The sequence below is a fragment of the Epinephelus fuscoguttatus genome, linkage group LG8 (assembly GCF_011397635.1).
Source record: "Epinephelus fuscoguttatus linkage group LG8, E.fuscoguttatus.final_Chr_v1".
Lineage (NCBI taxonomy): Eukaryota > Metazoa > Chordata > Actinopteri > Perciformes > Serranidae > Epinephelus > Epinephelus fuscoguttatus.
Genome location: NC_064759.1, coordinates 27,118,551 through 27,131,333, shown reverse-complemented (window position 1 = coordinate 27,131,333; position 12,783 = coordinate 27,118,551). Strand labels below are relative to the sequence as shown.

Sequence of the window (12,783 nt, the reverse complement as noted above, 5' to 3'; positions counted from 1 at the left end):
AAGTTACCTAGTTTAAGTAATCCTGCTTGGTGCAAGACCCTCACCTGTACTTCAGTTTCTGAGGGTAGGTGTGTGATTGATCGACACTATATACAAAACCAAAGCTGATGTTCCTTAACTTCATGAATAATGAAGTTTTCTTTAAAATGTGTATTTTAAAGGAAATTATTAATTATTTATTTTAAATCTATAAACAAGTGGGCCATTTTTGCAGTAAACTTAATTGAATAGTATTTTTTGCTGCAATGTGACTTTTGTTGTATTACAGGTATATTCTGTCATAATTTCATATCACTTGTACTTTGTCAATTTGTTCATTTCTTACATAGTAGTTCAGACTGCTTTTTCCAAGAGGCTTCAGCTAACCAAACTAGATTTCTCCCTGGGGTAGCTTTGCTGTAGCTCGACTTCATCAAGCGTAAAGTAAATGGTAATTTGAAAAGCCTTCCTTTCAAAGTAGCTTCCTCAATACTGTACATTCCCATGACAATCCAGCTAATGCAATGTGCTTTTGAGGGATATGTGATACAGTAGAAAGCTCCAGAGCAGCTACTAAAGGGACGTTGTTTTGTCAGCTATTTGCCTACAGTTCGGTAATAAATGTGAAATGAAAATTGACAAGTCTTGACACACACTCACACACACACACACACACACAGGCTGCACACTTTTACACTCAAGAACTCAGTGAGCCAAAGCAAAATTTATATTTTTATTATATTGCTAAAGCTGTCATTACACAAAAAATAACAACCTTTAACTTCCTGAAACAAACTGCATCGTAGCCTGTTGAGCTGTACAGGGACAGACGGAGAGGTCAACTCTCCTCAGGGGGGATAATCAGCTAGGAACTAAACTAGAGACCAGGTTTAATCGTACTTTCAAATCCTCACAAACTATAGACTTCTTATTCATAGGATATACTGGCAACTCTGATATAATATATGTATTTATGCTAGCAATTTAAATATGGAAATTACAGGTTGATAGTATAAGTTTTAGACAGGTGGACGGCCAAAACACAAATGAAAATATTAACATCATGAACAATATCAAGAGCTGAATGCTGAGCTTCCAGAAACATCTAAGCTGTGACATTATCTTTGCTGTGTTGAAATCAAACAGCACAGGGGTGATCTGTGTGCAGGTGGTCTGTGATGCATTCCCCTGTTCAAACTGTGGGTTTAATTCAGGGACAAAAATGATATCTTTGCTTTTGTCATCCATTCTTCTGCTGTCATTCCTCCTATTGCACCTTGCTATTTCATCAATATATAAGACACCTGTTTAAAATATAGAAACAAACTGGGTTTTCATGCTTGGATGTCTCTGGAGCACTCAGGTCAGACATGGTGGGCAACGCGTCATTTGTTCAAACATGTTAAGATAAGATGCTCAAGAACATTTTACTTGATATCAGTTGTATATAACTGGGGTACAAGCATTCAAATTTAAATCACCCTTGGAGACAGCTCAAGTTTGCATGTCATTATCTCTTCCTGCAAACCTAATTTCAGGGCAGTTATCAGTCCACTCTCAGCTCAGTCGCTCCAAAATATGTGTTGAACAGAATTTTTTATTTGTACAAATGATAAATTGATGATTCAGACAAACTCATTTGGAAGAAAATGCACCGTCTTGACTGAACTGAAGTGAACTCTGCATCATGCAAATACCATTTGTCCCAAAATCTGAACCCATAATACTGATGCAGGCCTCTCTGTAATAAAACCAAAACTTGCTTAACTTTTGAAACACATTTCAGACTTGTAAAAGCCTGAGGAACACACTTGGTTGTAGCTGCTGTTCCCTTTTAAACCAGCCAGCTTTTATGCAAATTTTTAAAACGCAGTGCAATTATGCAAATGTGTGAAATATGGGACATAAAAGAATCATAGCAGGACGGTCGCCGACATTTCACCGGTGAAACAACACATCATTAGATAGTACATGCATGGATAGAGAAAACAACTCTATTAACTCTGATACTTTATATACGTATAAAAATAGGATGAGGAAAAAAAAAAGATTTAAAGACTTAAGAGGAGAAAATAAATTAAAAACGTGAGAGTTCTTGGACTAACTTGTGTAGCTAAATAACATTTACAGTTTCATACATCTTGTAGTAGCCATGGTCTCACAGTGCTTCAACTGAAAAGCTAATTCAAATACAGACTATAAGTCAGTTTCAACCTATAGTCTTACAACGCTGCAGTCTGAAGAAAAGCCTTACATCTCCAAATAAAAACAGAATATTTTAAACTGTACCTATTGTGATGTGCTTCTTAAATTATACAGTGGATTTTTATGTGTTTCATGTCTGTACGTACTGGACTTGTCACATTTTGATATTGCAAAAACACACCAGAACTGGAAATAACGGATGTTAAAAACCTAATAAGTCAAAAGGAAACAAGCATGCACGCTACATGCGTTTCAAAGAAGACAAGAGTTCAATATAACAGCAACCAGACAGAATAACAAAACCAATATGGCGTTACAGCTTTCTAACTTTAAAACATCAAAAATATGTGTCCTCATTAACGTCTATAAAATGTTTAATAACACATATAAATTTGAATTAATGTTGAGTTTTTTACATGGCACATCTGTACTTTGACATTTATTAGTAATGTTATGAGCAGCAGGTTGAAGTATGGCTAATAAATGCTACAAAAAAGAAGGGGCTAATATATATATAAGGGCTAATATATATAAACATAAACCACTGAGGAGTTCTACAAAGCTCAGCATGTAGATATTGCAGATTAAATGAGATTCATACTGGGGAGAAATGTTGAAAAGTAAAACCAATTCACATCCAAAGGTAATGGGCTTCAACGATCATTACGTGAAATTAATAAACATCCTGTTCAAAGATGTGAAACTTAACGACTGTGGCACCGTGGAGGAGCAGAAAGAAAAACGGGGAGCAAGAAGCACCGACTGAGACGTGCAAAATTATTTACAAATCATGTAAATGCTAAAACAACTAAAACAGGACGTAACTTGTAGTCTCTTAATGTCATGGCATCAACCATGTGACGCTTTAGTCACACTGTAGTCTCCCGAACTCATTTGCTTTTTGAGGAGCTCTCTCTGTTGGTCACACCTCTGCCTCTGTTGTAGACAAACTGTATTTAGTTTTGACAACACAGCACCTTCCTGCAGCCATCAGGGCGTCCCTCCAAGTAAGCAGCCAACACAAAGGAGGAGATGCCAAATGGTGCAATCAGAATCCGACCACTGGAGCCACTGCTTTCTGGTGCGTCTGAATATTGCTCTCTTGATGCTGTGAAGTACTTGCATTGGTTATTGCGCTCCTTCTGCCAAATCACTAGACAGTTAGAGCGCTTATTTGTCCAATGATGCTCTAAGTGATGAGAGTTCACACATATTACACAGCGTCTTTTTACACTGAGAGGAGGCAGACACATCGTCCTTGTCCAACCCTCGGTTTCAGGAAGAATACTGGATACATGTGTGTAAAATACGTCTTAACTCTCATCTTATAGAAATGAACATATTGTGGTGTAATGCAAAAAACATCCTTGTGTTTTACGTTGTCATTGGGCTTGGATTTGCAAAACATTTTAGTGCTTTTCAAGGACCTGTATAAGAAACTAGCTCTTGTCCTTGTACTCCTAAAGGCTCGTATAATTACTTTACTGAAGTGGGCCTGTCATCTGCTTTAGGTCCACACCAATATTTCACCATACCTGGCTTCACAGAATTTCTGACGCATCATGAGCCAAATCAGAAAATGTCAACCTGATCAATACATATCTATATATTTCTGTACTGGATCATTATAAATGGCTTCTGCAGTGAGGGATTCTCACAGGGGAAGATTTACAGAATGAGAAACGCTACATGTAGAACAGAATACATTTCTCAGACTAGCATAAGAGGCCTTTTGATTCTGTACACCGCCTTTCTAGCATCAATTTTTCTAAAGCCTTTAACCTCATTTACAAACACAATGAAGGGAGAGCCTCACTTCTGTGACGTGAGCTCATGTCATCATGCTATGCGTGGTGCGGAGCGGTCGTTGGTGAGGGTTCTCTTGAGCTTGACTCCCTTGCGGATAGCCACCAGCATGTTGCCCTCTAACTCTTCTCCCTCGTCTCCTCCTCCTTCCTGCCCTGTCTCGCTGTGAGGGTACTGCTGCTGCTGGTTGGGCAGGGGAACAGTGGGAGGATTGGTCGTAGCCTGACCGCTCCAGGACATCACAGGCAGCGTGCCGGCATCTTCCCCTCCTGCAAATGTTGGAGAGTCTGGGCTCTCTTCTCCTCTTCCTCCTCCCATCTCCTCTGCACTCCTGCTCCCGTTAACTGCTGCGGACATATCAGGCACCGTGGGGATTTTTACTGGGATCATAGGTGTACGAATCGGGATGGGGCCGGTGCCCACAACTGAGCCTGACCGCCGGGCGGACGGTTTTGAAGAGGGGGTGCGTCGGATTGTGGCAACCCCAGGGGTGACGATAACTGGACCGTGGCTTGTAGAATAAGAGCCAGATGGATTATGGGAGCTTGATCCAGAGTAAAATCCCTGACCTGAGCACGAGCCTGCAATGACAGAAAACAAACACATAAACCACCATGGAACATTCAGGAAATAAAAACAAAGATTTAAGTGTACTCATCCAGTTGTGACACCATCAGTGCACTCTGTACCTGTAGGAGTAGGAGGATAAGCCCCAGTGTGAACAGGTGTGGGGGGATAGGGCCCTGGAGGGTAGGCCCCCTGTCCGTGGTGAGGAGTCTGTGTGCTGGGCAGGCCGGCTGTGGAGGCTGGCCGTTTGCTCTGGAACATGAGTCGGTAGGACTGACTGATGTCGCTGTTTCTGGGGATGGTGGATGACTTGTCAAAGTCCGAGTGCTGCTGCTCAGGCTCCTGATCTCCAGCCATTGAGAAATAGTCATAGTCTGACACTAGGAGGAACAAATTGAGGGGTTAACGATGAACAGATGGACCATGAGATGATACGTTATGAAACTAGGGGACAAAAGAGTTAAGCAGTGTACTTTAAAATGGCACCCATCTGATCCCACAGTGTTACCTTGTGATGGTATTGTGTCTTCAGAGCAGCAGGGTGTGTTGGTCTGCGTGCTGTAGCCGCTGGAACACTGAATAGAGTCTCGACTGGACCTCTGGGTGTCCAGCTCCAGACCTCTGGATAGAGCCAGAGCCAGTTCCTCATGGGCCTCAATATCACCAGCCTATGGCAATCAACCAAAGGAAAAAAAAACCTTTAGTATGTTCTAAAAGTCTCACTGTTTGGATACAGCCAGACACGATTCATTAAAGTCATTAAAATCATTAGGTGCAACTCATGAAAGTCATTAAATGGGAACATTAGTGGTGGGAGGCTCATTCATGTGGTCTAAATGCCATGACTGCAAAAACACTGGCCTGCTGGAAAGTTGAACGCGAGGTCGCCTGAAAGTTAAGCGACACAGATGGCGTTAAAAGTAGACTGACCTATGTTAATATGCTTTGTCCAGCACTCGCAAAAGTAGAATGAATCACTTATGGACTTTTGCTGGAGTACTTATGTTTTTAAACACACAGAGACAAGACAGAATGTCTAAAATCAGTATGGACCTTATAGGGTGTTAATACCACAGTCTCCCTTATTAACACCTAATAAATATGGTCTATTCTTATGTAACAAAACACAAAACTACAGGTGTTAATAGTGTCTCCATTCTGAAGTGAGGTCTGGCTCGTAACTACTTCACTATTTGTTAATCTTTTGTAGCCCACACAGGTTCCCTATTCGTAAGTTGTCTTAAGTCCTCTTCATGCTAAGTAAATCCATTATAGCACACAACTGCTGCAATTAACAGGTCCCATTCTTAAGTGACGGGTTAGCCCTTTAAGAAAATGGCGGTCTCTTGATGCACAGATTCTATTCCCATTCAGAGGTAGAAGGACAAAGTCAGCACAAGTAGAAATATCTCTTTGTTAATGGACCATTACAGAGATTTAACATATCTATTAAAATATACTGCCTTCTCACTTAAGAACAGAGAGCTATAATATGCCACTGATATGCTTGCCATTAAGCAACTAGTTCTGAATGAAGGCAGCCGAGCTGGTGCTGAGGTCGAGATGGAGGCCGGGCCTGACGACGGGCTGTTGTCATTACTCACACTACCATTACTATCCACAATAGCTGGCATCTCCTTGTCTTTCTTCCTCCTTAGTGTGTTGACCATGGGCTGGTCATAAGGGCCTGGCTTAGCCCAGTCCTGCAGGGAAAGGCGTGTCAGCGTTCACTGTCAATACTTTCTCTGTGCTTTCTCTGATGTGGTTTTGATGAGCAGCTTAACCCCCCCCCCCCCCCCCCCTTTTCACTTCTCAGTTTTAAAGTCTGCAGATTTAACCAACGTCTAAACAAAGCAAACTGATGACTTATACATTCACAGCGGTAAAAAATGAACAAGGCCTGTGTGTCAAACAAACTTGGAATAACTTGATCCAAGACTGAGGTGATGAACAAACCTTCCAGCTGGGGACTCGTGATGAAGGCACCATTGGGGAGCCCAACATGCAGGGATGAGTTTGGTCTGGCAGCAAGGCTGAGGCAGGACGTGACCATGAGCGAGTGGGGCAGGAGGAGGTGGTGTGGGATGAGGGGGAAGTGGGGAAGAAGGGGAAGGCAGTGCCTGACCCTGAGCCCAAACTTCCCCCGTTGCTATGCATGTAGGGGGAACTGACCGGGCTGTAGTGGTCAAAACCATTGGACAACTGGATGTGTGCGCCGGTGGGAGGAGGGATGATAACAGAAACCGACAAAATAGAACAAACACACAATGGGATAAATTACTGAAATGATAAACAGAGGAAAATAACAACAAAACAGACCACATCACTGAGGAAAAATCATTCAAAGGAACACAGAAATAATGAGGAATCCATATTGATCACGTCAACACACAACAAAGGAAACGATCACAAATGCTGAATGAATGAAAACATGCCGGGGGGTTTGGAGGTTCCTTCAACACTCCTTTGATAAATTAAAGTTGATGCAATGTACAGCCAAGTTTAAAGTTTAGTATGAGGAAGCTGTAGTGCATGTACTGCTGGTACAAGGAGGGTTAAGGTTCATGGTGGGTGAGTGTGTTTCACCTTGTCAGTAGTGTGCTGAGGCGCACTAGCAGCAGCGAGAGGAGAGGGGGAGCTGCAGTCACTGTGGAGCTGCCCAGTCACTGATACCTCAGAGGACCTGGAACTGGGACAAGGCTGGGACAGCGAGGGCAGCAACAAGCAGGCAGTGAGGGAGAGAGAGGGGGGGTGAGAAATTGAGACAGACCGAGGGGAGGGGGGGAGAATTGCAAAGACAGACATGTCAGCAGGTAAACGGAGAGAAGCAGAGAGAAGCAGTTTGTTAGAGAGCAAACTTTTCCACAGTTCTCAGCAGTTAGTGAGGAGTACAGCCAAGTCACTACAGAGGCTGTGGAGAAGGTGCACTGGGAGCCATAGCAGCATTAATTGCATGGACATCAGCAGTGTTGGAGGTTTGTTAAAAGGAAGCACAAGCAAAATTCTTCTTCTTCTTTAGGGTGTTGAACATATCCTCACAAACTCAACATGTGTGACACATGATATTAAAAAGGATCTATTAGCCCTGGTTATTTTATTAACATTAACATTGATACTTAATCCATGCCTATAGGGGAACAATCTGTTTGCATGCTGCCCTTCAGAAGGAGATCAGGAGTTGGGACAGCTACAAAACATCATGCTGTAAGCCATGGCCCCGCCTTACTGACCCTTGGTTAAAGGTCCTTGGTTAAAGGTCCCTGGTATCCCAGGGGGATATATTGGCAGAAACTGAATATAATATAACAAGAATTTTTCTTTAGTGTATAATCACTTGAAAATAAGAATTATTGGGTTTTTGTTACCTTAGAATGAGCTGTTTATATCTACATAGGGTGCAGTTTCTAACCAACTGAGATTGCCATGTTTCACCGCCATGTTTCCCAGAACAGACGGACCAAACACTGACTCCAGACAAGGCCATTTGCGCTTTTTTTTTTTTTTTTTTTAAATGTTTCTGCGTTGGCCACCGTAGTTCGCAGCCCATTCACAACGACAGCGCTGGAAAAATGCTGATTTTTTCAATGCATAACTGCTTTATTCAGTGTTTTTCCTGGTTTAAATCACGAGGTCTGTTTGTTTTGGAGAGGAAGAGACCTCTGCAGATAATTCCACTCATGGTAAAAACCTTGTGAATGTTTGGATCTTAAATTATCAGAGAAAAAAGGTGAGCACACATTAGCAGGTGCTTGGCTAGTGGCCCATCCACGTGCCAGACAGCATCGGAGAAACACTGTTTTTTAACATGAAATAATTTAGAATCTCTCTTAAAATCTCATTCCCTTGCAACCATGGTAACTGCTTTATTCAGTGTTTTTACCAGTCTAGTTTGTGCTGTGGATAATTCTGATCATCTGCAATCCTCACCTCTACGTGCTACTAAATCCCCCTAAATCTTACACACTATTACACTAAGGTGCAAGTCCCTATAAGTGCAGTTTAGCCATCAGACTGTCCTCCTTAAAACATAAACTACTGTAACTACACCAAGAATGAGGCAGCGAGAGGGCTGATTCCTAGGACTGTACTGTAAATGGGTCAGGTATGGACTTGCCAAACCACCTTCACTGCATCATAAAAACTTGGAGTCTAACTATACCAATGTGTTCTGGATGGGGGAACTCTGGTTGCTGGCGCGCTAACAAAATGTCAGCTAGTGCAGCCGCTTCTCACGGTTGATCTCAAACCACAAACCCCACACAGATAATCCTCTGGACTATCACATTGATAATTATCTGAAACCTTGTGTTAGATGGTTAGATAAGACTGACAGAGCGAGACCTGCCCTTAGAGACGCATTCTTAGTGGATGTAAAAGAGACTGTCGACACTGTAACATGTCATTTTACTGTGATACATTTAATGAAAATACAACACGCAGTATGCTTAAGCCAAACCACAGTCTGTCACAGCGGTCTACTCTTTAATAGCAGGATGGGGCTGACCTGTTTTGCCCTGGGCTAGAATGGAGGCAGACTAATTTCCTGAGCATTTATGCTATAATAATAGCAGCAAAATGACTTCACCATGATCACATACACTTACTGCTGCCAGTTAACTGCCTCCCATAGTGGCTAGGGAGATGTGTGAGAAAAGATTGCTGGTTTGGGGTTTTCTCTCTGTCTCTGACTACAATGACTTGTAAATCACAGAGCATATGTGGTTTTATAGTCTTGTCTCAACCATGTGTACATACTTAGAGGCAAAATTATGGTTCAGTGTGGGTAGCTGGGGGTTTTTCTTACCTTTGTTTCAGCTGGCATGGGCGAGGATGATTTGGACGATGTGTATTGGTCGTGTGATGAAGAGATGAAGCCCGAGTCGTGGGAGGAGATGCTAGAGAGCCGGGCTGGGGCCTGCTGGGGTAGCGTGGAGCTACGGTACCGATGGCGGGGGTGATGGTGGTGGAAGAGGTGGTGTGAAGAAGAGGAGGAAGAAGAGGAGGAAGGAGAATGAGAGTGAGAGCCACTGGATCCCCTGGAGTCACTACTGTTAACGCTGTTCAGACTACTGTGAAAGGGGAAGGAGTGAGGGATGAGGGGAGAACCAGAGGAAGGAGAAGTTTGGCAGTGACAGGCGGGGTGAAGAGAATCAAGTGCACCCAAAGACATGGATTGAAAAAGGAAGGTTGGGTAAGAAGGACATAAAAGGAATAAAAGGGAGGGAATGGAGGCGGGGGATTGGGGGAAGACAGGATGGGAAACAATTAACACGGCACACCAAGATGCAGCAGGCAGTGACTGAGGCCAATCCAGTCAAAACAACAACACAAACCAACAAAGGAGGCGTAAAATCATAATGACAATAATTACAGGCAGGGAATCACAGGATTTCTTGCCTTTGGGCCATCTTTTTGAGAATATTCAGATGAAAAGCAACAACAGCATAAACACTGGGTCTAATTACTGTTTGAAGTAAGACTTGAAAGTAACAGTTTATATATCTGAAGCAGATATAAAAATAACATATTGCAAAGTCTATACAATGAAAAATATGTACATATGTGCCAAATCATGTACAAACTTGACAATAAAATACACAAGAAGGCAAACTGCAGTTTAGGCTTATAGCACCAATCATGCACCAAAATTTGCAAAGCATCGAAATCATAAAAGCAGCTGTCTCATGATGATTTGTGAATTTAAAAAAAATCACCCATCTAAGAATCAAGAAAAAAACTTGTTGAGGACTGAAACTATTAAACTCCTCTATGGTGAATTTAAAATGTTTTCAGAGCCTGAAGGCTTTTTAACATTCTCATCATAACATCAGAAGTAATTTAACATTTTGATTCAATCATAGAAAACCCACAACCCCAAAATTGACGTTACAAGTTTTAAACAAGGGAAATGCAAAGCAATGCACCACCCAGGCATTACACTCTCTTTCTTTACACCAGAACAGTTCAGGAAAAATCACTGGGAGGCACACAAAAAGCAGGGAGGACAGACGGTAGAAGACATGGTCTGAACAGCTACAAAACAAAAAGTCTGTTTTTTTGGGTCCAATTTTAAAAGTTCTCTAACATGTAATCCTTAGTTGTTTTTATACATTTATCTGTCTGCCTTTTTTTTGACAACGTAGTCCACTTCAACTGCATTTGTCAGTGAACTGAACTAATGAGCTACTATCACTAATGAAGAGGAGATGAAGCAGAGGTACAAAGAAACTGAGATAAAGAATCTGCAAACTACTCCAGCTCATACTGACCACTGGGTGGCAGACATAGACTGGGCAAGTTTTCTTCCATGTCCTTGTTCCCTTCTGCATTACACACTGATATAAGCTGTCTCCACAGCCATTAAAAGGGTCTACAGGACAAATTTCCAGACCTCCGTACATCATGTGTGTATACATGTCATGCTATAATGTAATCTTTAACTTGAACAGATGTAGATATTGAATGGAGCTTCATCTCCTCATTCCTTAGGTCTTGGAAATGGTTGATGAAAATAACCGGAGTTATTTAATTTTCAACATCATTTTGAAGCACACTGGAGCACAAAAAGCCTTTATGGGTACAGTAGGTAAAAGTGTATTTGAAAAAAACAAAGAAAAAGCCTCTCTTTAATTCATTATGGCTACGCGTGCCTACCTGCACATGCTAGACTTCCTGGACATAGTGGTGCTGGGGGATGAGGGTGGCGTTTGATATGACCAACCGTAATCTGAGCTCTTCAGGTCCAGGATCACCTGAGAGGGAGGAAAATATCGGTCATACTTATTAGTCGTACTTGTCACGAGGAACAGCATTTAACAAAGCTATATTAAATCCAAGCAACCCCTTACAAAAAAGGTCATGCAGGACCAAAAGGGTTTGTATTGTGACAGTGAGATGAAGGTCAGTTGTTTTCACACCAGCTGTTTCATCATTGATATTTTCCTCACCTGTTCACTAGCAGGGGGAAGCTTGTGTGGGTCAGAGGTCAGGGTTTTGAGGTCATCAGAGATTGCCTGGAGATGGGTGACCTCTCCCAACATGGAAATCTCTTCATCCTAAAAGAATATGTGGCAGGGAGAGAGAACAGGTTTGTAGAAGGTAGAAAGAAGAGAAAGATTAAGTTGAATGTATGAAATTGCACCTTTTCAGTCTGTGGGATTAAAACAAAGACACTGGAATGACGTAACTTTCTGTTGTTCCCTGAGTGCTTTCCGAAGGCTCATTTCTCTCTTTCTCCCCTGCTGTACTCACCACTACAGGCCGCAGCATGGCTACGAAGCAGCAGAACCTCTGCCTGTCCTCTATGAGAGCCTTCCTCAGGGCCTGCTTCTCTGTCTCTTCCAGCAGAATGTATTTATCGCTGACATCCTGCATGGCGCTGTCCAACTGGGGTTGGATATCACCACGACCTTGGAAACAAAATGGACACATAAAAAAAGAATATACACATCATTACAGGGAAAACACACAAGGGAACACGACCTGTCTATTTACTACTTCACAGCGTACTGAGATACATTTCACCACTACACCTGACAGTATTCTCCATCTTTCTTCCTTCACAACACAAACACTAAAAAGAATAGAGTTATGTGTAACACGCACGAATATTCACAAACGATATGATCATGTAGCAATGAGAGAACATTTGGTGTGGCCTGGACTGTTACTACTGCTCTACATGTTAATCTTTTCATTGTGAACATTGCTATCTTCACTGCAAGCATTTGAATGTCCCCACGACTTTTTGGCTATCACCTCCACATGAAGGGCCACTTTTGTCATGAAGTGCTTCCTGTCTCTTGTTCAGAGGTGGCAGGAAGGTTATCTACTTTCGACTAATCTGTTACTCTTCTTGAACTTCAATCCATTATGCCGAGATAGCCAAAAGTGAGAACCTCTTTTTGACTATCTCTCAACCTATGCTTTGTCAAACAATTACATTTCCAGAGTTTTTATAGACGGACATTGGATTCAGGTCTTTCTCAAAGGCCATCTGGTCCATGTGCTGTCATTATGCATATGTAAATCCAGGAATGTCTACGGGCAATTACAGCCCCAAGGTTATCCTGTTGTTCAGCGCCGTGTGCATCTTTGTGCTGCATGTATATAGGTGTGTAGGGTTGGATGTATTTCTGTGGGTGAGTGTTCGATTTTAAGATTGGATACCCTGAAGCCAAATCAAGCCCTCTTGAGTTCTCTCAGGAGGCAGGAAGGCTGGCGACT

The 12,783-nt window shown here is 42.2% G+C and overlaps 1 protein-coding gene across 1 annotated transcript in view; it reads right to left on the bottom strand.

The window, feature by feature from the left end:
- Nucleotides 1-698: 698 nt before the first annotated feature.
- Nucleotides 699-12,783, bottom strand: part of LOC125893551 (protein MTSS 1-like) — a 54,317-nt gene continuing 42,232 nt past the window's right edge. The window contains exons 7-16 of the mRNA XM_049584283.1: nucleotides 11,809-11,966; nucleotides 11,505-11,612; nucleotides 11,212-11,309; nucleotides 9,362-9,626; nucleotides 7,144-7,257; nucleotides 6,514-6,759; nucleotides 6,057-6,260; nucleotides 5,066-5,225; nucleotides 4,680-4,937; nucleotides 699-4,571 (exon numbers count right to left, since the gene is read on the bottom strand). Coding sequence (XP_049440240.1) covers nucleotides 4,024-4,571; nucleotides 4,680-4,937; nucleotides 5,066-5,225; nucleotides 6,057-6,260; nucleotides 6,514-6,759; nucleotides 7,144-7,257; nucleotides 9,362-9,626; nucleotides 11,212-11,309; nucleotides 11,505-11,612; nucleotides 11,809-11,966 — 2,159 coding nt within the window. The 3' untranslated portion in view covers nucleotides 699-4,023. The remainder of the gene's footprint in view (nucleotides 4,572-4,679; nucleotides 4,938-5,065; nucleotides 5,226-6,056; nucleotides 6,261-6,513; nucleotides 6,760-7,143; nucleotides 7,258-9,361; nucleotides 9,627-11,211; nucleotides 11,310-11,504; nucleotides 11,613-11,808; nucleotides 11,967-12,783) is intronic.